The 26,751-nt window shown below is 45.1% G+C and overlaps 3 protein-coding genes across 3 annotated transcripts; 1 reads left to right on the forward strand and 2 right to left on the reverse strand.

Moving 5' to 3' along the window:
• Positions 1–1,925: 1,925 nt before the first annotated feature.
• map2k2a (mitogen-activated protein kinase kinase 2a) lies at positions 1,926–8,817 on the reverse strand. Its single transcript, XM_057038347.1, has 11 exons — positions 7,939–8,817; positions 7,564–7,774; positions 6,868–7,014; positions 6,678–6,755; positions 6,346–6,397; positions 5,081–5,205; positions 4,352–4,565; positions 4,206–4,270; positions 4,005–4,066; positions 3,750–3,795; positions 1,926–3,605 (listed from the first exon to the last, which is right to left on the reverse strand). Exons 1-11 carry the CDS (start codon positions 8,025–8,027, stop codon positions 3,495–3,497), a joined length of 1,200 nt encoding a protein of 399 aa, XP_056894327.1. The 5' UTR covers positions 8,028–8,817; the 3' UTR covers positions 1,926–3,494.
• A 631-nt stretch (positions 8,818–9,448) lies between these two features.
• Positions 9,449–17,100, reverse strand: pias4a (protein inhibitor of activated STAT, 4a). The gene is made up of 11 exons (XM_057038481.1): positions 16,942–17,100; positions 15,303–15,684; positions 15,121–15,205; positions 14,993–15,034; positions 14,570–14,660; positions 14,056–14,184; positions 13,540–13,645; positions 13,384–13,457; positions 13,115–13,275; positions 12,516–12,667; positions 9,449–12,395 (listed from the first exon to the last, which is right to left on the reverse strand). Exons 1-11 carry the CDS (start codon positions 16,966–16,968, stop codon positions 12,106–12,108), a joined length of 1,539 nt encoding a protein of 512 aa, XP_056894461.1. The 5' UTR covers positions 16,969–17,100; the 3' UTR covers positions 9,449–12,105.
• Positions 17,101–19,458: 2,358 nt separating this feature from the next.
• foxq2 (forkhead box Q2) lies at positions 19,459–20,977 on the forward strand. The gene is made up of 2 exons (XM_057038949.1): positions 19,459–19,953; positions 20,600–20,977. The coding sequence occupies exons 1-2, from the start codon at positions 19,459–19,461 to the stop codon at positions 20,975–20,977; spliced, it is 873 nt and encodes a 290-aa protein (XP_056894929.1).
• Positions 20,978–26,751: the final 5,774 nt, after the last annotated feature.

Here is a 26,751-nt window from a genome sequence, read left to right on the forward strand (position 1 = left end):
CACCTGAAGGCATTTAGAAGTTGTTTTTCCTTTATTTAAACTGTTGGCAGGACTTACTTCAAACAATGTTATCTGTGAACAGTTGGTGCAGGGGGGGGGCACGTCCCACCATTCATCAGGGCTTGTCAGCCAACCATGAGGTGGACTCAAGGCTCAGTTTAGCCCATGCTGGTAGCAACGCCTCGTTGGTGGAGATGGCACTGTTGCTGCAGCGCCTCGCCCTGCAGGACACGGCAGACACTACTTTGATCTTCATCTTCAATTTCCGGCGCTGCTTCCGTTTAAAGAAACCATTTTAGCTACGACTGTTTATTTTGACGTTAATTGCCGACACGGTTCGAACCTGTTTGTCCTAATTTACGACCGTCTGAGGTAATGTCAGACATATTCACGATTTGGCTCTGGGCCGCTATAAATACTTTCTTATAAGTAAATGAACATGTAAATAATATCTGTATAAGCGCCAATGCGTTCGTGAATACGGCCTAATTGGCATTTCTTAATTAAGAACATCCAGACAAGGAAGGGAATATAACAATATTTCGACAATTAAGAGATTATGCGGCAGCAAAAATGAGCTTAATTGTGAAGTTAGCCCAGTTAATAGGTAAGTAAGTATTTAGTTGGACTTACATTGCCGCTCGTGTTGGTCTACAAAGCTACAGTTGTAACTGTAAAAGTTGTTTGCTAATTATTTAGTTTATTTACAGGTGTGGCCGATACAGCGGTGCGTTCCCGGAGACCCAACAGCCAATCAGAATCAAGTACCTCGTTATTTCCGGCTGTTGTGGCTAAATTAACCCCGTTTGTTCCAGACATTTAAATAGTGCAGGTTTGTTTGTTTGTTTTTTAATCACAGGACAATTACCCTAAACTCATACATGCATAAATAAATACATTTTCAACGTAACGATTCAATAAATTTAGTGCAACAAAGATGATTTTTCAAAAGTCATACATAAAGAAAACACACAAACATGCTCACATGTATAGCTGTGTGTGTGTATGTGTGTGTATATATATATATAAAGTAAGTAAAGTGGAGACACCGGCACATGGGCCAGTCCACCAGGAGAGGTGGAGGAGACCTGTAGTGGAGCAGAACCGCTCGTGACTTCATACAAGCCAACTCGAGCGCCAAAGGCTGTTGACAGTTAAAAACATTAAAACATCTATTCCACGTCTCCTACAACAGTGATCAGGTGGTTCAACCAGAGTCCTTACACACCAATGCAGCCTAGTGGACGACGATACACTGGCCATCAACAGGTCCTCCAGAACATCCCCAGCTGTTGATTCCACAAATGTGAGGGGCCTACAGGCACGTGGAGGCTGTCCACATAACCGAGCGCATCATGAGACACCTGAGGGAATTCACAAAAGGTGAATCAGGTACTACTTCCAGGTATTACTTCGGGAACTTGCTGGGATGGCTGTATTGTGAACGGATGTAGGGAAACCGCTCGTTTGTCCAGCTCGACCAGGTTAGCAGGGATCTTTATTAATCAACGCGATAGGATGGAATGTGTTCGATTCATTATTGAGAGTTTGGCAGGAGTGTCGGACACGTTCTTGATGTTTACAGCAGCGGCACCTCTGATGGTTCTGGTTTAGGAGAGGAGAGGAGAGGAAGAGGAGCCTCCTGGCTGGGAGAAGCTGATGTTCAGCATTAGAGACGAGAGAGGTCAAATACTGTCAGCTAGTCCAAGCACGCTCACATTACGAACACCCTGTACCAGAGGTTTGGCAAGAACCTCTGCTCCTGTTTCAATTTGACTGTTCTGTCTCGTTTTAGCAGGTCCAAGCAGGGCATGATCGCCACATTTAAAGAAGAGAAAACAAACAAAACACGAGGAATTACATTTCTCATGTCAGTTATTGAAGGCAGGAAATCAGCAGCAAGACCCAAAACGAGCAAGTCCAAATACATTCACAAATAAGTTTTATTTTAATCTTATACATTATAACAATTTCCAGCTATTTTTTATATTATAATAAAATGACTTCTCCCTTGTCTTTCACATAAATCAAAAAGAAAAAAAGTATATTAAGACTGCAAAATAGTACTCCTGTAATTTTGTATATAGCTTTGTACACATACAAGTGACAATGCACTCATTTCGCTCTGGGGGGGGGGGGGGGGGGGGGGTAAGACATGGCAGCCATAAGCAGAGAATACAAGAGCTCCAGCAAGACAGCAGGCTAGCAAGATAACGCCACGACGTCACCACCACCGACCTGGGCTAAAGAGGTCAGTCAAAACCCCTTTGCACTTCATCGTATTTTTACCACGAGTGACTGGGTGAAACTCCAAAGGGAGAATGTTTTCACATGTATTTCACACCTCTAAGCTTGTGTCCAAAGAAAAAGCTCCAAGTGCTCCCCCACACACACACACACACACGCGCGCAACATTAGAGGGAAAACTCGATACACTTCAGGGAGAACACAGGCCGACGATAAAGACGGGGTTAAAAATAAGTAGACGCCATTGATTCAGATTTGGGCCTTGATGAAACCATCAGCTAATCATCCCCGCGATGGTCTCAGGAAGTAAAAACACACATTAATAGAAAGATAATAAACCATGCTATAATGACCCAACGAATAACAGTTTGATCACGGTTTTCTCAGACATCAAAGACAACGGGGACGGGTACCGGGGATCTGCACCGGAATCGTGCGGCGACACACGAGGTGCACGTCGAGGAGACGATGAGGACGCGGCTGGAGTGAAAGAAAACGGAACATTTCGAGCGGATTGCCGTGCTGCTGCACGCACAGAACGGTTCAGGCGTTGGATAACTTCAGTAGCCATGAGTACCCTCCTTGGTTTGTGGCTCCACAACATTAGCGTGTAATATTACCAAAGTGAAAAGCTCCACATACAGTATATGCCCATTGTCCTGGATTCACAACATTGATATATTATCTATTCTGGAGGTAAGTGCAAGTTCTCTGCAGCTAAACCTTTCTTAAAGGTGACACTGACAAAGGGATTAAAACGAACGAGGAAAAAAAAAAACCCCAACAAAAACCAAACGAAATAACTCCGTTCGGCTTTGTTAAAAGCAATTTAGAATTTGCAGGTGTGGATTCCTCTGTTTGGAAAACTATACAGCAGGTCATTTATTGAAAACACTACCACACATCATTAACTGTCACCATATAAAAGATTAGTACAGTATATTCAACAATACAAAAGAAGCTTGTCAATCAACGGGAATTTAGCCGACACGCTGGCAGCCGTTCAGTGCTATCGTATCCTTGCTAGCATCGTGGAAACGTAAGCGAATCAACACCGGCACGTTGAAGCTGTGGTCTTACAGTATAATGACTAAAAGGGCCCTGCTGCTGGTGAGCAAATGAATGAGGGGGGAGGCCAAAATGTTTATTCTGTTTCAAACTCAAAACCAAGATGACAAAGTGCCAATGTTTGCGGTGGCTCGTGGAAGTGTTAAGTGCTGTGTACGACTGGGCAGTTGGGGGGGGCATCACTCAGTGCTGCGGGTGGGGGTGCTGGGCTGCTTCAGGCCCATCGTTTTGCACAGCCAGCCGGCAAAATCCACTTCTTCCACCTCTGATCGTTTGATGAACGTGTGGTTCTGAAAGAAAAGCAGAGCGGGGCCGTCAGCTGCGCTCGGTTCCTTCTGGCCGCGGACAGATGTTTCACATCAGCTCACTGGTTACAATCATCGGAGCAATAAAGATGTGGCGATCAAACATATCAAAGCCTTCCAAATACTCACCATCAAAAACTTCAGGACTGCTCTTTCAGACGGGTTCTTGATCAGACTGCGCACACACACACACACACACACACACACACAGAAAGACAGAGTTAAACGCTGATGACGGCATTTTCCCTCCAAACTTCAGATCTAGACGTGTTCCTGCAGCGTCCCGGAACATCGGTGACATCAGCACAGTTCAGCGGTGGAGCACGCCGGCGGTTTCATCGCCTGGCTCTGCCGTGGAGGGCTCGGACGAAAGATGCTACTCACCATTTTGACACAAACTCCTGGAAGTCGTTGGAGAAGACCCCGAGGGGAAGTTTAGGAGGAGGCTGGGGAGGAATCAAAAAAATACAGTGAAGTCATATGATCCTAAACCAACATCTTCGATCCCAATGTTACGTTGCCAAATTGAGACGGAGCTCTTCTGTTGTAAGGAACTAGTTCTAGAGAAGCAGCTCGCCCTCTCACCTCATTCACAATGTAGTCCAGGAGCTCGAAGATGGCCATGGCCGGTCTGCTGTCCATCCCGTGGCCTGCAGAGGAGCACCACAAAACAAACTGAGACAATTATCAAACCTTTTACGGTGAACACGCGCCGTGATGTGAAGCCTCACCGCTCACGGGTCTGCCCGGTGGCCTGGGCCTCTGCACGTTGGTGTGAGTCTCCCCCTCCGCCCCATCCATAACCGCCCTGCCGAAGATGCTTTCCAGCTCTTTGGCGTCCGGTGGGGGGATGGGGTATCGGCCGATGGCCAGCTCCACGAGGGACAGCCCCATGCTCCACACGTCAGACTGAACAGAGTAGTGAGTGCCCTGCAGTCTCTCCGGCTGTTGCGCAACAGTCAGTCCGTGTCAGAGAGGCAGGTAGAGCCAAGATGCCAGGGAGGGAAGGGAAAGGCACAGGAAGTGGATGAGGGGGATAATGGCAGAGGGAGAGAAGGTGGGAGGCAATATGGCAAGGAGAGCTGGGGAGTGGTGAGAGCCAAAGTTCAGAGGATGGGAGGGTTTGGCTGCACCGGTTTGGACTGATAAGGAAGATTTGCTAAAGGTTCTGACAGAAGGGTTAAATTCTTCTGAAGCACTGGTGCTTTCTGGGAAAGGGATGGAAAGAAACCGTCTTTGACAACGTGCCCACCAGGTGTTTAACAGTGGGGGAAAAGTATGAGAGCGCGTTGCTCTGGCGTTTGCCAAGCCCCGGCCCCTTGGCAGGAGAATGAGGACGGGCCTGAGGAAGGGAAGGTGGAGGGTGGGGCCGACAAACACGAGCAATGAGGAGGAAAGGAAAGTGGGGATGGGGCCAGAGGAAGAGGTGGGCGCACAGGCGGCGCGCAAACCTGACTCACCGACATGTAGGAGCGTGTTCCAACAAAGGAGTTGGCCATGGAGTCTATGAGCTGTCCGCTCACGCCGAAGTCGCACAGCTTGATCTCCCCGCGAGAGTTCACCAGGATGTTGGAGGGTTTGACGTCTAACGGCACAGGACATATGCAAAAATAGACAAATTCAAACGGCCTTTTCCAGAGAGAACCACGCAGTCCGCGTCCACCCAGACATCAGAGTGAGAGCGGAGCGCCACCAAACACCTGAGCGTTAATACACATGTTGGCATGTGTGAAAATCCTTCAACGGGCACGAAGGAACATGCTTGTATAAAAGCCCTCACACGTACAGCAGGAAAATATCGCGCATCTTTAAATGAAATAGCACCTGCAACCCTGGAAACTGCCTCCAGATATAAAGGAAGGCTAAAGACGCAGTTTATATATGTAAATATAGAAAATACCAGCCAAGCCCAAACCCTGAGCCTCTTTCTATGGTCTCTGAGCAAGGGTGTGGTCAGATAGTAGATTGGAGAGGCAACCAACCCCCTTGGAGCCATTACGTGCACCACTCTGTGCGGTAAAGCAAGAGGGAGGATGGCTGGAGAAAAGGTTCGTGTTGCCATCTCATAACAGCCAGAACACGAGTGGCTGCTTCTGCTTCCACACAGCCCGGCTACAGCGGCACCGCGGTGATGCACCAGCGTGCTCGCAGAACTTCTACATCCAACCTTCTGTGTGAATGCGGAACAATGTGACAAGCACGCGAGGGTTGTGTCCGGTGTGACACATCTGGGCGTCCAGCAGTGAGCTTGAAGACTTGTAGCTGTTGACCAAATACAGAGAGGGCTGCTGATACAGTGGCCACGCTAGCGCTAAAGGACTCTCACTGCAGCGCCATTCAGTTGTTTACAGCGTGGCGTCCAAGGCTCCGACCAGCCTCGCTCTGCAGGATGTTTTTTCAAATCTTTTTAGACCTCTTTTTAAGATGGCAGAGCAACAAGCACACAAGAGGAGGAGTTGAGAGAAACGATGCTGTGTAATCAAGCCCAAGAGACGACAATTACCGCCCGAGCCGACAAACAACCGCCCCAAAACGCAGCGCTGCGAAGGTTCCCTGCATGGACGCTGCAGCGTTGGCGCCGATTATTACAAATATCATTCCAACATTTACTTAACAGGCTAAATTTGACACTTTTTATAAAAACAAAACCGTCCTCAGCTATTTGGGCTTCTAACGAGTCATTCTCCAAATTGTACCCTTGGTACGAGCCGGACCAGGGCCTTACCTCTGTGCATTATCTGGTGCTTGTCTCGAAGGTAGGCTAATCCCCTCAAAACCTATAGATGGACATATGAAAGATGGGAAATATTAGGATAGACACAAAAAGGAGCTTTTCTTATACTAGAAACAATTCTACGCAGAACATTACGCAATCGTTTCAGAGGGGCAGAAGAGAGCAGTGATTCATTCGCACGAGCAAGTTAGGCAACGTTACGACAGACAGACATTCATAATTAACAGCATTAGCGATCAAGCGTGCGATTCTAATGCAACGCTGCGGATGTGATACGTCTGAATCCACATGGAAATTGTAAAAGGAATTACTCAACCACGTACAGCTATGCTAACTTTTCCAAGGATTTCTTCTGGCATCTTCCCAGCTTCTTTCAGAACCTGGTCCAAGGATCCGCCATCCTGCAGAGACATGTCACACCAGGAAACTCTGAGACGCCGTTTCAGAAAGACCAAATCCAAATGACAACCCATCAAGCCGACAGTCGTCATGCCGACAGCCTTTGTTTCTCACCATGTGCTCCATGCAGATGCTGATCTCGCCATCGCTGTAAAAGGCTCCGTAGAAGCCCACGATGTAGGGAGAGTTGCATTCATGCAGCACCTGCAGCTCTCTGATAATCTGGTTTCTAATTGCAGGCTTGATTTCGAGGTGGATCAACTGAGGGAGGAGAGAAGTCAGAGTAAAACCCTGTCCTGACAAATCCAACAGAGTTGCATAGTTCGCTTCTTCGCCATCATCTCAACATGCAACAATTTAGAGGTGTGGCCTGCATGGCTTAAACACTTTCTCTGTAGCCTGGGTGTTATCCAAGCTATCCTAATGCCCTCCATTTTAGAGTTCCCTTCCAACCCCTGACACACACCAAGCATGTCTCTATGCACACCTATGCAAACTGAAAATAGTGTTACTGGCACACGTTCAGTCAAGCGTACCCCCACAAGCACGTGTGGTGTGAAATCAGGAAATCGAGACCACTGCACGCATGAGCGACAGGCAAAGACATATTGGGTTAAATGGCAGGAAATATGACAATTCTACACCCTCAGCCAAGTCCGTCTCCCCCATCATCGGTTTTCTGATTATTCAACGCGTGATATATTATTATCCAAGTGCATTTCCATGGCGCCGACTGTCAATCCCTCGTCTCAAAGTCCCAAATCAAAGCATTTCCGTGTATAAAACAAAATGGAAAACCTCCATCCACACCTTGCGAGCCATGACCAAGCCCGAGGGCTTGTGGCGGACCTTGTTGACCACTCCTCCATTTCCAGCACCCAACTCGCATATTGGTTCGAAATCTTCATCCTTCAGCTCCCCAACCTGAGCTTTCTGGGTGAGGAAGGCTTCCAGGCGTTTGCGCTGTTGTTCGTCCAGGTCCAACTCCCCGAGTTTCTTCTGTAGAGCTTCAAGGTTGGCTCTGCAGGACAGGAGCTGCTTTCAATGCAGATAAATGACAACACCAACAGAACCACGGGGACTTTTCCATGTAAAGGCATCGCTTGAGAACGTGGCTGCTTATAAAGCACACACAGACATGTCTGCATTCGAGCTCGTTTTAAAAATCCTTGCAGTGCTACTCACTCAGATGCAACATCGATGGTGTTGGAGATGGCCTGTCCTTCCCCGATGGGCGCTATGTTGAGAGGAACGGGTTTCTTTTTAGGAGCCATTTCAGTAATGACTCTATGCTACCGTCTCCGGGAACGCGCTGATCTCCAGTCAGCTGGGATAGTGTCAATTAAACCCTTTCAGGTGGTCGAAACTCTGTCTGAAAAAGCAACAGGAGCAGTTCTCGCTGGCTAGTAACTTGGCTAGCTAACGTTAGCAAAGTTGATATACTTTGAGCAGCTTTGGCTTATCATTAAGTTGACTGAATAAATATAGATCACTCGTCTCCTTTAACTTTTCACACCGTTTTTGGGGTGCAGCTATAGTTTTTTGAGTCTATACATCTTAGTTCTACTGCTATTTTACGCCTCCCCTTGGTGATCTACCTGCTGCTACTAGCCGCCGCTGCTAGCTAGCACCAGCTCCTGTAAAAATCGTGCCCCGCGTCTCTCCGGACTAACGTGCCGCTCTTCGCCTCCGAAAGACTTCGGGCCGTCGCGGTTTTACCGGCAGGTACACCGGAAGACCAGCTCGACGGGCTACCCTCCGCAAGGCGACCGCCTCAAAAAAATCCTCCCTTCGGGGTGTGGAGCCCTGAAGCGAAAAGGACTCCTGGCTCTTGATGGTGCTTCGGTACAGGAAACGGCAGCTGCAGTATCAGACCTGGATGACACCCACAGGCAGATACATCCCCCTCATAAATAACGCGAGACTGGGGCGGAATTCACAAATGCCACGGAAGATGTCCGTCGTATGGAGCTTACAACAACAAAACACCCCATTTATTTATTTCGAGTGCTTAGAAATCCCTATTTTGCCTCCTCTTATTTACCCTCGCCGCTTTCTTTTGTGCTTAATTAATGTTCGCGTACGAGCTGAAAAACGCGCTGCTGCCATCTAGCGGTGGGATTTACTGCAGTAAATTCCTGTGACAATACTTTATAGCTCCAGGGAGTGATTACTGCATATAACACTGTGTTTTTAAAAGGGTTGTAGATACAGAAACAGCTGTAAAAGCACTCTAGATCGTATTATGCAATCATGTTTCAGGAGCTGAAACGTCACTTTGCCACTTATATGAAGTTATCTTTATCCATTTGCACTTTTTCTCATAATGGATACATGAAAGAAGTGCCATTAAGTTGTATGTGATAAAAAAACTTCACAACACTTTGTGGTTTTCACCGCTATAAAGGTCAGTTCCTTTCAACGCCTTGGATTCAAAGAACTCAAGTCTCATTAAAATGACACGTGAAGAAAACCAAAGGGCGATCACATAATCCAGCCTTCCAAATTTGTCACTTTTTATGCCAGCTGGGAAATACATGACAGATGAAAGTGGACTGCATAACCAGTAGAATTCCGCGTCCCAATGACACACATTAACCCTGTATCGGGACTGTTATTTACCTTCTGGAAAACCCGCAGACGTTGCTGAAATTAGAGCTGATGCGTTTGTTGAAGAACCAAACAACGGCAGACATGTTTTTAAGAACTGATTTTAATTAAATTCACACGTCAATAACAGCTGTTAGAATACGTTTAGTTAAGTATTACAGTTTTTTTAAATCCTCAACAGGCATCAAATGTGTCCTCAGTTCTGAGAATTTGGTTCAGGACATTACAAATTTCCACCTTGACCAGTCCTCCCAGTCCTCTGTGGCATCCACCTTAGGCGCTGCTGCCCTCCGCAGCTTCCAAGTGTCCGTTTGCCTATAGGAACAACTGGAGGCGATTCAAGGCTTAATAAAATATTATTTAAATTTTATTGTCTTTTAATATGAACATATAAAAAAACACAACAAAAACATTTACATCATGAAATTGCAAGCCTCTGCCCATGCTACCTCGTGGGAAATTAGAAGAAGAAAGTCCACAATAGAACCTCAGCTCTCCAGGAATCCACCTGCAAACCCAACTGGCTCAGTTCCACAGAAGCAACCTGCACAGCCCATCTTTAACCACGGGCAGGGGGAGGGGAGGGGACGAGGAGACCCGATCAAATAATTACTCTCTATACCAAACAAATGGATGGTTATACTTTGAATATGTATATCTGCCGTTCCACCCCAAAACTAATTGCAAAGTTCACGACAGGTCCGAGAGGTCTTGTTCTGCTCATGAGCACTAAACGCTTGCTGGAGTTATTAGATTCCAAATCCGAATCCCATCACTGGTTTCATCTACTTTTGTTACAGCCAGTCCGTGAGGAGGAGGAGGAGGAGGAAGAAAAGGAGGAAGAAAAGGAGGAACATGGAAGACCAGATCAGACTCGACTGGGAGAAGGTCAAAGTCGTTTGTGCATTCCAGCCGAAGAAGCCACACACCTCTAACTGAATCAAAAGACACAAGGGGAGCGTTTCCACCGCCCTGACGACACACTGGAGGCCCATCGCTGCTGGCCTCCACCCCGACCCTCATCAGGTGATTGGGGAGATCTCATAATTGTTGGGGACTTTTAATAATCACTACTCTGCGGCGATAAACGCGCTGGGAACGCAGCCTTGATCCGAGACGAAACCTCGGCTACAGACAAGACAACAGCCCGACGCGAGCAGGGGAACATTATTCGTACGCTGTCAGAACGCAGGCAATTAAGGACTAATCCAGTTCCAGCAAGAGGAGGTGACATTACCACCGAGAAGCGGCCAGGGCGGATCGTTGCTCGGCGAAGCTGTTGCGATGTAATCATCGACTCGAAGGTTGGTGGGGTCACGCTTACCGACACTTCATTACCCGTCGTTGCGTTAACTCGCCCCAGCGAGGCGCCATGAGCGACGCTCTGACCCCGTCTGGGTCCGTTTGGAGTAACAGAAAACAAGTATCAGTGGACAGAGCGGCACTACTAATCACACCCAAACAGAAGTGTCCTGTTTTCTGCAACCGCCAGCACCCGTCTGCACAGAACCACGGCCACGCGTGCGATTGGTCACAAAAAGCTGAAATGAGAAGGTGAAGGGGGTTAAATATGGAGGATAAAATGTGACAGTTGCCGTCCTCACCCACAGCATCTGCTTCTTCCTCTACTGGAGGAAATTCTCACAAAGGCCAAACGCCTTTTTTCTGCCGGTCAACTGGGAAAACCTCAAAAAAAACCACCCGAAAGGCACCGAAATCTCGCAACCGCATCTTGATACACAGTTTACAGAATGATACAGGAACAGATCTGTGATGGAAAATTAAAAAAAAAAAAAAACCCTAAAAAACAAAGTAAAACAAATCATCCAGTGTAAAAATGGCTTAAGAAAGACTCAAATTCTTCTGATCTTTGCGTCTTTCCCAGCTCTCTGGTCAGTCTAAGCGTTGTATGACTGAGGTAGGTTCTCTTAAACTACAGGGCAAATTTAGATGAAGAGCATCTTACACTGAGGCCAGTATAGTGTTCGGTCTATACGGAGAAATAATCCTGGAAAAAATAAAGTCAGGCTTTCAATTTAATGTATTTATGCTGTTCTCCCGCCGTGTACTTTTTATTTTATCCGCTTGATGTTAATAAACCTCAAGTTTAAATAAAAACATAAAAATTTCCAGAAAAAACAAACAACACCGTGGGCAAGGTTCCAATAACTATCACACCGCCTTGTCCTTCACCGATTAAGTTAAGCTACACCCTCCCCACCGCCACCGTTTCTGACTTAGATCCTAAATCCTCCATTTAACCTCGCCTGATCATCACAGTTGTGGGGGGAAAAAAAAAAAAATTAGACGCAATCACCGAATGCTTGTGGGCAAAAGTCAAATACAAAGAGTCTCAGGTGGTAGACGGGGCAAAGGGGGGGTGGGGGAGGAGGTGGTAGTGGTGTTGGAGGTGCTTGATCCATTGATAACAGAGGCAGGATGGTACAGATATTCACTACGTGGTGACGGCTGGCCAGAAAGAAAAGCGAGTTAGCGTTGCTTCCAGTGGTGTTACAGTACAAAGAGGAATCCTAATCAGTCTAGATTGAAGATTCGGTAACAGTGCATGACTGAGTGTGTTTGCTTTGTCTGGATAGCAACCAGAGCTGCTCGAAGGCTCTGACATCTGAACGTCGGGGAGGGTTGTTGCATCTAGTGGGTTTACTGTGTTCCTGTCCTCGTAACGTCAGCCCCCTGCCTCTCTGTGTGTGTGTCAGTCTTTGAGGGGACAGAGCCGTGGGGTCAGTAGGCAGTGACCAGGTCCTTGTCGTAGTTGTATCGGCCTCTCTTCGGGGCTGGACTGTCCTCGCTGTCCTCTGTGTCCTCGCTGTCTCCTCCCGCCCCGCCCCCTTCCTCTTCTGAGGAGGAGTCAAGAGTCAGATCTACCACTGCGCCTCCTGCTGGGGCCACAGCAGCGGCTCCTCCTCCTCCTCCGGTGACTCCTGTCGCGTTCACAGAAGTGCCGCTTCCAGATTTACCTGTGAGGCCAGTGCTGCTGTGAGCTGGTGAATGACCGTTTGCTTCAGGAATGCCTGCAGAGGTAAAGCTCATTTAAAACCTGATCGGGAGACGAAGAACCGCGGAAGCAACGAAGTGTGTAGGAAAGGAAACAAAAACCCCCACAAGGGCGAGACGTTCAACTGCCGACTTACATATATTAACAACAGGATACTCGGGCGTGTTGCTGCGCTCTCGTTCCCTTTCCTTTTCCTTGTCATCCCTGATGGGTCGCCAGGAACCGTCAGTCAAGTACTCGATCTCCTCGATATCTTCACTCGTCTCTTTTAATATCTCAGAGAGGAGCCTGAAATATAAACTGCTGGTCAGAGAAAGCGCGGCGAGATTTCATTACACAACATAAATATGAAATTAAATGGTAGGTCCAGACCTCTGCAGTTTAATTTCATCCATCATCAAATATATCGCAGGACACCAATACAACATTAGTAATTTGGTGGAAAAAAGGGGGATAAGGCTCATTTAACTCAACTGAAAACTGTATTTAATGTGTTCAGTTCTGAGTTTCTCTAATGTACAATTTTAATAAATCGGATGATCTCAATGCGTAAATAAACACGCACTGAATGTTGGTTTGGAGCAACTTGGCAGCAGAAGTGAAACTACAAACCAGAGACAAACAGCCTCTCCAGGAGTGCAGAGCATTCTGTGTTGATTTACAGTTCGACAGGACGCTCCGACCTTGACAAACCTGCAGCCTGAAGAGGTCAGAGCGGGCGCTACAGCTCCTTACCCATCGATGGTGAGCAGCTCAAAGGGAGCGGGCTTGTCACAGACGGGGCAGGTCCATGTGGGCTTCTTCTCGTTCATCTGCAGGAAAAAGACTGCGTCGAAACACTGAAGGTGGGCGCAGGTCAGAACTCGACACGGTACACCGAGCCGCATCTTCACCAGCTGGAAGACAGAGTGGGAGACACAGGAAGTGAACTTTAAACAAGCAGGACAACACAGATGTTCCTTTTTTTCCCCCTCTGCAAGCAGGATATACGAGGGAGTACTCACGGGACAGATGAGGGAGACTCGGAGGCCCGTTGTCGCAATTTCGCTCTCTGGATCAAATCGTAGTTTGTCTTGGACTACAGGCAACACACACACACACAACGATCATGATCATGTGACGTCTGCGATGCTGCTGTTAGGAGCGTAGCTGACACTTACTGCGCTCACGACAGCGTTCTGCGCTCTCCACAGAGCAGAGTTTGAGTTGGCTGAAGAGGTCCGCTGCCGTGAAGACCCTCACTAAATAGACGGCCACCGAGTACCGCTGCAATCACATTCAGAGGGCGTCAGCAGACTCATCAACACCAGATCAGAAACAGAATCGAGCACTGACCGTTTCCGCCAGGCTCTTCACTTCCTGCCATTTGCATCAAATGCCGAGTAAACTCGCACGTGCAGCTACAGCTACTGTTACAGCACGGAGGGTCTTTTATTGTGTTAGCGCTCTTAGTTTTGTCTTTCAATGGAGATCTTTCTCTCGTTCGTTAAAGCGTTTTCAGTTTAACTTCAGTCAGAAGAAGTGAAAGAAAAACAGACGCATGGGACCAAAAGATAATATGTGGGTGTGGTAACATTCCCCAAAGCCACACATCGTTTTAAAGGCATCTTCTCAAGTCTCCTTTTTAAACAGGCAGCCTTGAGGGCCCCAACTGTCAAACGGCTTCAGACGCTGACCTTGCCAAAGTTTCCCCAGGTGACGGTGACTCTGTTGGTGGCATTGGAGAGATGCAACCAGGGAGTGATATTTATAGGACGACAGGGGCGCCGCGGTTCAACGCCAGGCTTATTTGATGGGTAGTAGCCCTATAAGCACAAAAACACATATTTTCAGAGAATAATGGAGGTATTGACATAGTTTAAAAGTGTATCTGATCAAGGGATTAAAATACTGCTGCAAAGACTAATTGTTGATAATCCTCACAAGAAATAAGTTTGGATGACATTTAGAATGATAACTTTAATTTTAGCAGTCAAATGTGTATCAAGTATCTTAACTAATTTACTGTAGAAATCCCCGATATTCTCTTGGTGTTCTACTCTTGCCAACTACATTTCCTCGATAAAAAGATCCTTTTGTTTACAAGGATTCAATAGTCACTTAAGCAATGAAGTTCACAATAGGATCCCTTGATGAGAGGATCCATCCGAGGTCAAAAGACTGTTCATTTTGGGAAGACTAGTCTCTTACCGGCACGTGACAGTAGGACTGGTTGACTTTGACAGCAATGTTGGGAGGATACTGGTCCTCCTGAACACCAATGGAGTCTGTGTAACAGATTCTGCAAAGACAAGAGACACGTTAGCATAAAAACACTCACCCGAAATTGTTCACTTTGCAACTTTCAGGAACCAAATTACAAATGTGACCATTAAAGTTTGGCCAAAGTAGCGATTTCTGATCACGCGCTGCTGAAGATGGCAAAGACGCTTCTACTGAAAGCTCAAATTTATTCAGTGTGTGTTAGATTTGACAGTGATTCAGTACGATTCAGCTAGTTAAGCTAGCGTTGGGAAACTACAAAATGAGGCTGAATTATTTTCAAGCGTAGAGACAAAGACGTTTCAAGTGGAAAGTATCATTGAGGCTCATTCAGAAGTAGGCGAAATTTACCTGAGAGCAACTTGAATTGATCTGATGCCAGCACGGAGCTCACTAAGTAAATAATAGAAAAAACATATGTAAACTTGGTTATATTCTTTTTAATTGATAGTACAGATTAGAGCGAGTCTATTTCTTACCTTGCATTCCTGATTTGGTCTGCCTGGTTTGGTGTTAACTCAAATATGCATTGACTGTCCTGCAGTTTCTCATTGTTGTGGGCAACTAAAAATAAAAACAGTGTTTAGTTCAGGTCACAACAGCATCAAACAAAAACATGATTCATGATAAAGATACAGAAACTGGACTGACAGCCACTCACTTAGCTCTGTTGGTGGCAGCAGCGTCTCCAAAGTTTGGTAGAAGGGTAGCGGCACCAGTTTGACCTCTGGTGCTGGTGTGGGGATTGGTTTGGAAATGCCGTTGAGGTAGTCTGCGCCCTGAGATGTGGTATTGGGGGATGAGCTGAGGGACGAGTAAGCGACCGAAATCCCTTCTGGACGTCGCGCGGCGAGCCACCCAGACGTTTTGGGGAAACGCGACTCGTAGAGCTGTCTGACATTCTTCAGAAGCTCTGGGCTGTATTCGGTCTGCACGAGCCTCAACGCACGCCCCACCAGGTCTTGTTTCAGCCCACTTTTGCTGCGACCCATTGAGGCCAGCAGCGTCTGTAGGTCTGAGACCCGGAAACTTTTGACCATGTTCTGAAAGGAACAAGAAAGAATGATAATTAAGATGATGCCGAGGGGTAATAAACAAAAATGTCAGGCCTTGCCTGTCTAAACTTGCTTTTATGTCTCTTACTTTAAAATACCTGTGTATGTGACAACATAATCAGTTACAGAAATTGTTTTAAATAGACTACAGAACATCATTTTAACACAACATGCAATTCTCATGTGAACAGATCTAAATTCCGAAACAGGCCTCGTCTAGAAAAAAGATTCTCTAATAAGTTGATTTTCATCCCCCTGAACACACCAACCAAGTTCATCAAGAAATTCAATACATTCAGATCTTATTTTGGAACAGAAATGGCCTCAGCTTTAATCAAGTAGCTCTTTACTCTGGACACTTGTGATGGGTCGGTTCAAATTAATTTGTTGCCATGCACAAACTCAAAATAAAACTCTTGTTAAATGCCTTTAGGAAACTGGTTTCAAAGACGCCCGGAATGCAGCTTTGCTTTGGAGAATGTTTAGAGAACAAATATAAGTCCTTTAACTTGGGGAAAACAAACAATACGTAGATGCAGTGTCACAATAACAATCCCATTTGTGTTTGTGTCGTGCTTAAAGGATAAATTATATAAGACATATGTTTCAAGAGCAACACCCAACTGTGAATTACTGACTGATGTTTACAAAAACACAGTTGCATTAAGCTTTGACTGGCACCGAGTTTAGCATCGATGTTTAAATCATTTGCAATCTTGGTAACATTTTCTAAATGGTCATCTTATGACCACAGGATGTAAACAATAAAGCTTATTTTTCAGCCTCGTTTGAGCATTTCCAGACTATGCTAGCCGGTGGGTTAGCTTCTGTAAAGCCTGGGCTATCGGCATTAAATCATGGCAACTGGAAGCTTTGACAGGTGCACAGCACTCGTAACTAAAGGCTTACTATAGGAAGACATCAATGTAAACCTAATAACATCACTTATGGGCGCAGGGGAAATCGCATTACAGTCAAACCTCCGAGTTCATTTTTGATCACAATATTCATTTTCAGCCTCCAAAGCCAGCGTGATGCTAGCTCAACCAACGCACTTGCTTACTTAACAGACACAAGTGGCTAGTAGTGTTAGCTGTGCAGGCTATTTAATTTGTCGTACAAATATAAAAGGTATCGTTTGGAAGCCCGCAGACACACGAGCCGCTCTTATACAAAGCCCCCCGTTTCAAATCCCACTCCCGCGCCCATCTCCAGCCTAATCAGGGCTCGTCGGGATCTACTTGCCATCGCTTCCACCAGCTCGGCCGCCATCTTCGTGCAGCAATACCGCGAGAGTCAGAGACGACGGCTAGTCTTTCACCAATGGAACGCGAGGCCACTTTTGACAGACAGGTGGAATGAGCCAATCACGTTGCGTGTCCCGCCGCCCTCCAACGCGAAAAACATCAAATGGGCGGGACCACGCTTTTTTTTAAAGTGACAGTACAAGTTTTAAAAATCACTAAGAGGCAGGTCTTGTATCCAAAATAGGCCTCGGTATCTATAAATAGCGCAAAACGTGAAAGTATTTTGATATCCGCGGTGTTTCGGTTTGATAGTGTTGAGTTATTGTCCGGGTGTGTCTTAAAATCGGATTATATTGAACTCTTGCGCAACGCACGATGGGTGAATTGGAACAGGTCGCATGGTTTGTTCAGCTCCAGTCCGTGGGAAAATCTCTGTTTCGGGTTTTGTCTCAAACCGTGAAATGTGAAGTTATGCTTTGTTTAAGTTACGTTCATAAATTAATTAAACGGGTGACCAGGGATTCGTTTTACATGCAACAGTGGAAATATACCACGCAAAACACAACTGCCTACCACTGGAACACAGGAGGAATGTAGTAAAATAGATTAGGTTCACGTTCTTGCACTCCATGAGAATCCAGTCCTGCTTTTCCAAAACTCGTGATATGTGACAAAGACTACTGTCATGGAAACAAAAGACCCAATTAAAGCATTTGCGTTATCGTGTACTAAGGTGTGTTTTGCTGTTGCTGTGTTTGAGAAGGTAATATCCTTCAAACAATGATTATTTAAACTTTGGAAATCTTGATTTCAACAATGCTCAGGAAATAAGTCAATAGAGAGATATTCATTATTATTCATGAATAAATATAAACAAAAATGAACTGTAATGCATTATGTTGAGTGAAGTTTAGAGGAACTTGTAAGTCTTCACAACAGGTGATATATGAAAACCTTGTTATTTATATAGTTTGTAACATCACAATATTACCTTGTAGATTGCTATGGGAAGTAACACTAAAATTACCTTTAATAAAAAGCTGAGCAAAACGTGTTGTACATAACATGTTCTCTTATTTAAACAGAAGAGGGCAATACGGTCTCAGATTTGACCTGTATTGTAATTCTGTGTGTGTGTGTGTGTGTGTGTGTGTGTGTGTGTGTGTGTGTGTGTGTGTGAGAAAATGGGAGACAGAAAATCAATTTTCAAAATCTGCCCAAGTCATTAAAGTAATAAATGTAATAGCTTGTTAAATACAGTAGTCAATGTCTTTTTTATTTCAGGCAAAAATATTTACAGAATAAACTTTAAAAATACAAACCACTATATCTATATAAAATAATGTGAGCCTCTATTTCACTTGAAGACCTGAAAATATAGTAAATTTGTTGTTCACACAAAAATATTATTGTATCAAATATGAATTCAGTCTAATGCATCAAAATGCAAACACCAAAGCAGGTTTGTCAAAAACAAAACACAGAAAAAGTAAAAAGTATATCTTCTTTAAGGTAAATAACTATATTTCTTTTAAAAGACAAATTATTAACACTGACAAAATCCTCATTAAACAGTCAAAGCAAACAATATATGACAATAGTGTTGCTCTCTTTCAATTTTATGGGAATTAAAGCTATATTTTGTAGTCATATATTGACAAAATGATACTTATAAAATACAAAATAAAATTTTAAATAAGGAGCAACACTGAATAGGAGTGCACAATAAAAATGGATTTTCTGAACAAGAAGGAATTAATGCATTTATATTAATTGCATGTTCACTTTCTTACCCAAAAATGAGCCTTGCTTTGCCTCCCACGCTTTAATTTTTAAAAAAAAAAATTAGTATTTTTGTACAACACCCACTTGGACAAAACAGTGTACCACTAAAGGCTTTTGATTCTGCAGCATGCATCTTCTGCACACCATGTCTTACTAATTCTTGAGTGTTTAATCTCCCGTAATTACAAAGATTTGCTTAGGTTAATAAAAATAATCCGTCTCAATTCAGACCCCCTACCTCGACCTCCCCTGTGCCTCCTCTACCCCTTTCTGTGAGGGATAAATTCACGGTCATATAAATAGTCACCTTCACAGCCCCAAAAGACAGGTCTTTGCTTCTTGAGCAAAGGGCTGTTGGACAGTGGAGCAGCTTTGACCTTCGCGAGACAGTTGATTACTCTTAAAATTTGTTGACCCGCTGTCCCTATTCAGACTCGCTGGCTGACGTCACTTCCACGGTTTGAGACGGTGTCACTTGTGAGCGCATCAAGGTTAACAACAGTTGAGAGGCTCATCTTTATCTGTGATCTTGGCAGGACTTTGGCAGAAGAATCAAGAGGCATCACGACGCCCGGCTTATGAAGGGTCCAGAAATTAGAAAAAAGTGATGCTGTAAATATCTGACACAAAGAAAAGCTGAGACGATTCTTCTAAGGGAGATTCCTATTTTCAACAATTCATCATCTACTTCTATATAAACGACCACTTTGGACAGAATAAAACCTTTGTAATGAGCGTGAGCGATCCAAACGCAGAGATGACAAAGGAAGACACGAACAGCCGCACCATTGGCAGAGAAAGGCTGGGACTGAGCTTCACTATCGACTACCTTCTGTTCAATAAAGGAGTCAAAGGTTCTAAAGAAGAAGCGACAGGAAGTCGTACAGCCGAGCAGACAGTGAACAGCGTGCTAAATCATCAGAATCCGAAGAGCAAAGAGGTGGAGATTCATTCTGAGAAGCAGGAGACTTGGCTGCAGAGGTCAGGAAACGGAGCAAGAAAAGGCGAAGGAGAGGAGGGGGATGAAGACCAAGCAGAGAAGAAGGGGGAGGATTTGACCACTACCATGTCCACCTGCAGCAGCCTTGAAAAGTCCGCCGATAAACCCAACCAGTCATACATCGCCCTCATCTCCAAGGCAATCCTGGCTTCAGACCAGAAGAAACTGCTGCTGTGTGACATCTACCAGTGGATCATGGACCACTACCCCTACTTCAAGAGTAAGGTACGAGCACGTCCGTTGCGACAAAACAACAGTTGTTGGGTTACAATGTCGAGTGAAAGCTGGGACACGTTCTCGGCATGGTTTCCAAACATTCTGTATCATCCCGTTGATGTTGTGAACAGTGGTTATAAAGAACACCGCAACAAAACGTAAAAAAGCTGAATCGCTCTAGGTCTTCGACAGGACACGCAAAGGTGTTGCGAAATCCCGTGGCAGCCATTTTGTAAATGCGACCTACTTGGTGTAGGTAATCTGTCTGAGGGGTTAGACAATCAGGCGCTTGCAGGGACACTAGATGATCTTATTGTTGCCGAACTGGCAAATAACGTAATCCTGTTGCTAGGTTGCAAACCAACATTGCCGTCCCCAGGTGCAACAACAGATTGGACAAAGCCTAATGGATTAATGTTGATCACTGTAGTGACGTGCTAAAAAGGTAACTCAGGGCATTGTGTCTTAGAGCGATCATATACTTTCTTGACACGCCATCGCTCATCCTGCCAACGGCGGAACAAGGTGACATCCTGAGCAGGATCAGTGATGTTAAACAATCACCTATGTTACTTTTCAATTAAGGACACCCGTTAAGTAATGTTTGCTTAGTGCTAGGTTTTAACCACAATGCTGTGCTTCTTCTCTGGTACAGGATAAAAACTGGAGGAACAGCGTGCGTCACAACTTGTCCCTGAACGACTGCTTCATTAAAGCAGGTCGGAGCGACAATGGGAAAGGCCACTTCTGGGCGATTCACCCTTCAAACTACCAAGACTTTTCTAACGGGGACTACCATTGCCGAAGGGCACGGCGAAGGGTACGAAGGGCAGGGGGGCAGCTAACCCTCACCCCCTTGAGCTCCCCTTACCACACGACCCTTCCCAGACCCAATAGAGCAGCCTGCTGGTGTTGTCCTCAAGTCCAAACACTCCCTCTGTCCTGCATGGCTCCGGGACTCTACTGGTCACCATGGTCAAACATGCACCCATCAGTGGGGCTTCAGTCTTTCCTGCACACCTCTGCACCCTGAAGGAGGATTATATTTGATCTTTGTTTATCAATCAATGTGTCGTTAGATGATGCTACATTTAATGGGGACCACATTGAACAATACTACATTTTGCAAACTAAACACAGCTATTTTAGGACATTTCAGACTTTGGCTTTGTCTATAAATCAGGGCTATTCTACTTGCATTTGTATTTTCATTTGTAAGCACAACATAAACACATCATTGTTATAAAATGCTAATAAACTATATTCACTGTTCAATTCTATAAATTGCACTTCAGTTTTCTGTGCCTGAGCAAGTGTGTGTATGTGTGTGTGTGTGTGTTTGCCCATTCATGCAGATAGGACTAAAAGTGAGCCCATTGCTGGAAGACCACCTGGTGTTAGATGCTAATTACTCAAAGCTGTAAGGATGCAAAATCTTCTGCTTTAAGAGACGAAAATCTGGCTTTCCAAAGCCGACTGCTGAGGATATGAGGGCAGATAATCTGGCCAATCCCAAATAGTTTCAAGAAATGAGAAGCTTATCACACTGCATAATCCATAACTGCTGCTTCAGATATAGGGGGACCGCGGGGGGGCGTCGATAAAGGAGGCAGAGGAAAGGGAAGGAGGCATGGAGACAGGAAGGATGCTCCTCTACCGGGGAGATGTGCTGTGGGGGGGGGGGGTTATGCACCCTGTTCATTGGAAAAATCAGGCCTAACATAATAATCAGCACATGCATGTCTCAATCTCATCATGTTTGATTTTGATTTTTTAACAATGGATTTTTGTCATTGTGGAACGTCAAAAAGTACCAACCGACAGTTTGATTAAAGTGGACAAAAAAAATATTCCCACAATAAATAAATATTGCATTTCTACATGTCTGGCTCTCACATCAATAGTGAAATTCCTCTCTGACTTGCAAAGGTTGGCATTTACATCCACCGTCCTCCAGCCTGGGAGGATTAGGTCACGCATTGACTTTTCTGAAATTTGTTTGTCTCTGCTCACGTGGGTTTCTTTCTCATGTCTTTTTTTAAATGACTGCATATTTGAGTAAGGCGTTATTTGATTTGAAATGAGACCCTGACCAGACAATAATCTGTAAGTGGGGTGAGCGTGCTGGTGTTTGCCCGTATTTTCCGCAATAGCCACTTTCTGGCCATGCTTGTTATAACAATGACAAATCCGTCTAATTAATTTTTGTTCTCTAAATCTTCCAATTCAATGTCGGCAGCTAATTGGAGTCCTAATTTGCTTAATTCCCATGAATTACCCTCCGCTTAAAATCCTCTTCAATTCACCAGCTTTAGGGGTTTAATTTGGTTGCATATGTTTGCTGGACACACACACACACACACACACACACACACACCACACACACACACACACACACACGCATACACATGCATGCACACACATACAAGCACATATTTACATTACTATAAATAATGTCACTAAAAGGAAATATAATTTTATCTCCGCTGTAAAATTTGAAATGTTTTACTTCGGGGTGAATTAAATTGAGGTCATGCGTGTGAAGGGGTGTGTGGGGGTGTGTGTCTGTGCACGTTCACACATATACATGTGCATATGTGCATCTAATTTTGTTAATCTAATGAGGTGTGTGGAACAGTCCTGGGGTGGGGTGGGGTTGCCGTAGATTAAGGCACAAAGATTTGTTCCTGATTAGCAGAGAGTGAGGTAAGAAGATCAGTCGTGCTGAGAGTGCCATGAAACATGAAGGCCATGTTTTAACGCAGCAGCATTCCGCAGCTGATTCCCTTTAGCGGACGCGTATGCCATTGATTTGACTCTCGACTCAACATACAACGGCTCACACGTCAATGCATGAGTCCAGAGCTCACCACAACAGATCCATCTGTTTGTCCATCCATCCGTCCGCCTGTCTGTCTCTCTTCGTTTGTTCATTTTGCTCTTTTTTTTTAAATTGCACAAATCGGCAATTAATTTTTGACTGCAGTTAAACATGCCAACAAAGCATTAGTTCATATCTACAGGAGGTGTTAATGATGAATGCACTGTATATTATATTATAGTTGTCAAAAAAGATGTAAAATTAGTTAAATGAACAATAAGGCAAATCAGTCAACTATTTTTGTGTTTAAGGAACAGGGTTTAAAGGATTTAAACCTAAATTTGTTTATTTAGACTGTTAATTTGCCTATAAATTAGATTTTGATAAAAAATAAAAATAGAGGAGAATTTATGCCCTTTTTCTAACATGGCGTCTCCGTGCAGTTGGGCGTTGTGCATAACTGTCAATAGGCGAAAGCCTGGAGTCCAAATTACAAATCTATTAGACGGCATGATTGTAAAGTAGTATTAAGGCTTAAGAAGCGCTATAGTTGAACCAAAAACAGCTGCTATTTTCCGGCCGTGTCCCAACGTGAACAATAGCTTGGCGTTACCTCGCCATCAAAGGCTCCGTAATAGTCAATCGACCAGAATGCGAGGCGCTATTCTGCAGATTACTGTTAACAATAATTTGCCTCCTAGTGCACCGTTGCCATCTTTGAAGCAATGTTTTATTGCCTCCCCCCCTCCCTCTCCCATCTGCATCTGTCATCCCCGAGGTCCACTGTTTGATCTCTCCCCACCAGCGCCTGCCTCCCCGGGGTCGCTTTGACCTGTTGATTGGCAGCTGTGATCAGACATATGGTGGGACGAGGCATCGACCGCAGTCCTCCGAGGACAAAAGCAGACTTGTGGGGTTTTTTCCCCCCTTATTTGTCCGAGCCGAGCAGCAGCAGCAGCACCGCAGAAAACGTCCGCGGCCACCGCTAGATGGTGCTAGCGGAAAGCGAATACGACGACCGTTTGATGGGCTGTTGGGCTATTAGTAGGTTTTGCTTTTTTTATACATCCAGTCGTGCTTCACTTTAAAAAAAAGATACCCTCATGTAGTCCTTTGGCATAAACGTTTTCTTTTTATTACCTTTGCGCTGTATTTTTCGGGAAGCCTAAAATGTATCCATTGTCATGTTGGATACCTTTTAGACAACAATGCAGTTAAAATATAGCTTCTGTGGATGCAGCCACTGTTCATTCTTAAGTTTTCAGCCGTGTGCTCACAGGACTACTAGATTCCCAGCTGAAGAAACCCCACCTTTGAGCACCTTGATGCTCAACTGATGTGCACAGAAACCTGATTTTACAGGTTTACAAGATGCAAAACACCCCCATCTCTCCTCCTATAGGGATCTAATTGTTGCCATGGTGATGCATCCCTGGCTAGGGACCTGCAGTGATCTTCACTGACCCTGGATGGAGACCTTTGACCTTTAGGCCATGGCCAGGGTCAAAAGGTCAGCAATGTCCGGAGGGCAACAAGAGCACTTCCGTGATTGGCACTCTGATGCATTCGCTGCCCCCTACTTCCACCGTGCACCCCCCTTCCAGTGTGCACCTCTTATTTGCATTTATTACAGAACGGGGGAGCTCTGGGTGGGGGTTGGTGGAGGGTGAACACTGTTATCAGGTGAACGTGTCCACTGCAACAGAAGGCTCAATACAGAATTTGCATTTCAAGCTGCTGCACATTCCGCTTTTCTCCATTAAGGATTTGTGTTAATGATGATAATAAAGTGCAATTTCAGGCCAGTGTCCATATGATGAGGGTTATGAAAGCAGCAATGATCCTATGTAACACGTGCACGTAGGGCTGTTTGTAGCTGTACACATGGTGATGGATGTGCGCACATGTTTTGTTTCATTTCTGAGAGGGTGCACCACACCGAGATTCTCCTCCTGGGGAATAATTATAGAATCGCAGGTAGGAAAAGTCATGTGACCTCAGCCTTCTGCTCCCAAATAATTTATCCCCCCGGTTGATAGATCGTCAATATCAATTTATTAATTCAACAGTTCAGGACTGATAAAAGGTAGTGTGCACAGTTAGCCCGCCAAAATGGGGGAATAAGGATGAATTTTACAGTGCGGTGATTTGAGAGGCAGCAGAGAGGGAGAGAGACTGGAGGACAAAACATGGGGGTTGGGGGGGGGGGGTGGATGTGGGAGTGATCAATGGCAACACAGAGGAGAGAGATGCATATTCGCTAAAACAAAATGGGCCACCATCGCTCATATTCATGAGACTATTGAAGGAAAGTTATGAAAATTAATACATTTATTATCACCGTATTAAAAATTAAGATTGAAGACGGCTAGTTGGCCGTATTGATATTCAAATGCCTCCAATATATCGATCCTCACAACCCAGATTCTCTTCAGAGCTAACCTGAGTAAGAGTCAGTGAAGAAAAAACTAAACCTGTTTAAGTGGAAAACCTTTTCAGATTTTTCTAAAAGCATCTTAATCCCTGTGCACGAGGTGAGAATCCTCTGAGTGGTTAATTAAGAGGATTGTTTCCGGGATGGATGCAGATTTTACAAATACAAATACAAATACAGCCCACAAAAGCTACGTTATGCATGACCTCTCCGTTCTCCTTTTTCTATCATTTTTTTAAGGTAATGAATATACATAGATCGCATACATTATCTGCTTTCCAGGAGAAACAACCAACCTGGACCCTAACTTATTCCCAGAGCCATTACATAATATCCCTGAAGGAGGCTAAAATGCATTTTAACAAGACCCGCTGCTCAGTGACCTTTGACCTCTTTCTTAGGTGACCTCAAGCGCCCGACCTCTCTAACGCTAACGCCAGTGACAGTGCTGGAAGCAGAGCCCGTCCTCTCCCCGCTGCAGGGGGACAAAGGTGGATATTTATTTACACATCGACACATGAGAGGATTCACCGTTTGTCAGTCAATGTTCTGGCAGATTTGTTCAATCTGTTGATCTTTCATTCTCTCAGTAGTTCTTCCCCCCCCCTCTCTCCTCTTTTTCCATCCATAAATGTCAAGAAAAGAAAGCAAACAAGCACTAAATCCACTCGCATCTTGTTCTGTATGTCAGTGCATTATATAATCCTTTCTTCTCTGCAGGCTCCGATGCTCCCCTCTTATGGACAATCACCGTAGTGGATTCTCCTCGGGTCTTTGGAGAGCTGCGGGGTAGCGAGTGTCAATAGAAGTGGAGTGTGTGAGAGTGAGAGATGATAGACTGAGGTTAAGAGGTGTCAACACAGAAAGAGAGAGGGCTGGAGGACTCTTCACCGGAGCCCGCCTGACACTCTGACACTCTTCTCAACCTCTCCTCTGATTAACCGCTCTAAAGACGCCAGTGAGACACGGATGCCCTGCGTGGAAAACTACGTCTGCCGCGAGCACATACACGGCGCTGATTCCTCCCGCACAGCCACACACACGCGTTAGCATGGGGCCACGCTGTATTGGTGTGTCACACACACATCTGCTCCGAGGTGTGGAAACCTGAAGATGTGATGCTCACAGGCACAGAAGTTCTCTGAAAGGTTCTGGCAACCATGAATGGATTTGTTACACCTCTGATGTGCTGTATATGTTCAGCCAAGTGTGAGATACAATAGGCTCGTCGCTCAGGGTGTCGCGCCCATCAGTATAAGTTCCACATGCACTGAGACGTATGTACTTCCAGTACCACGTTTGAAAAGATCATGATGATTCAGAGAAATCTGGGTATTTTCTTTCTTGTTGTAGACACGTAAGTCCCATTTTAATTAAAGCCAAGTTTGGTTTTACATTTGGTTTTACAGCCCCCCCCCCGACCCTGACACCCACTGAGGATTATGATCATTATTAAAGCTGGCTTAAAATTCAGAAGGCCGATTACTAGTCTGAACTGTTAAGTTGTTGGAGAAAAAAAGTTGCTCTTCAGAATTATTGGCTTTAACTCAGA

This window comes from Takifugu flavidus, chromosome 7, assembly GCF_003711565.1.
Source record: "Takifugu flavidus isolate HTHZ2018 chromosome 7, ASM371156v2, whole genome shotgun sequence".
Classification (NCBI taxonomy): domain Eukaryota; kingdom Metazoa; phylum Chordata; class Actinopteri; order Tetraodontiformes; family Tetraodontidae; genus Takifugu; species Takifugu flavidus.

Bases quoted from the DNA above. Each gene is read 5' to 3' on its own strand.
- map2k2a (XM_057038347.1), bottom strand. From the start codon at position 8,027: ATGGCTCCTAAAAAGAAACCCGTTCCTCTCAACATAGCGCCCATCGGG. The intron at 7,775-7,938 runs GTGAGTAGCACT...CCTGTCCTGCAG, and splicing joins ACCATCGATGTTGCATCTGA to AGCCAACCTTGAAGCTCTAC. The intron at 3,796-4,004 runs GTGAGTAGCATC...GTGTGTGCGCAG, and splicing joins CAGGAGTTTGTGTCAAAATG to TCTGATCAAGAACCCGTCTG.
- pias4a (XM_057038481.1), bottom strand. From the start codon at position 16,968: ATGGCGGCCGAGCTGGTGGAAGCGATG. The intron at 13,458-13,539 runs GTAAGTGTCAGC...TGTTGCCTGTAG, and splicing joins AGAACGCTGTCGTGAGCGCA to TCCAAGACAAACTACGATTT. The intron at 12,396-12,515 runs GTAAGTCGGCAG...TTACCTCTGCAG, and splicing joins GTATCCTGTTGTTAATATAT to GCATTCCTGAAGCAAACGGT.
- foxq2 (XM_057038949.1), top strand. From the start codon at position 19,459: ATGAGCGTGAGCGATCCAAACGCAGAGATGACAAAGGAAGACACGAAC. The intron at 19,954-20,599 runs GTACGAGCACGT...TCTCTGGTACAG, and splicing joins ACCCCTACTTCAAGAGTAAG to GATAAAAACTGGAGGAACAG.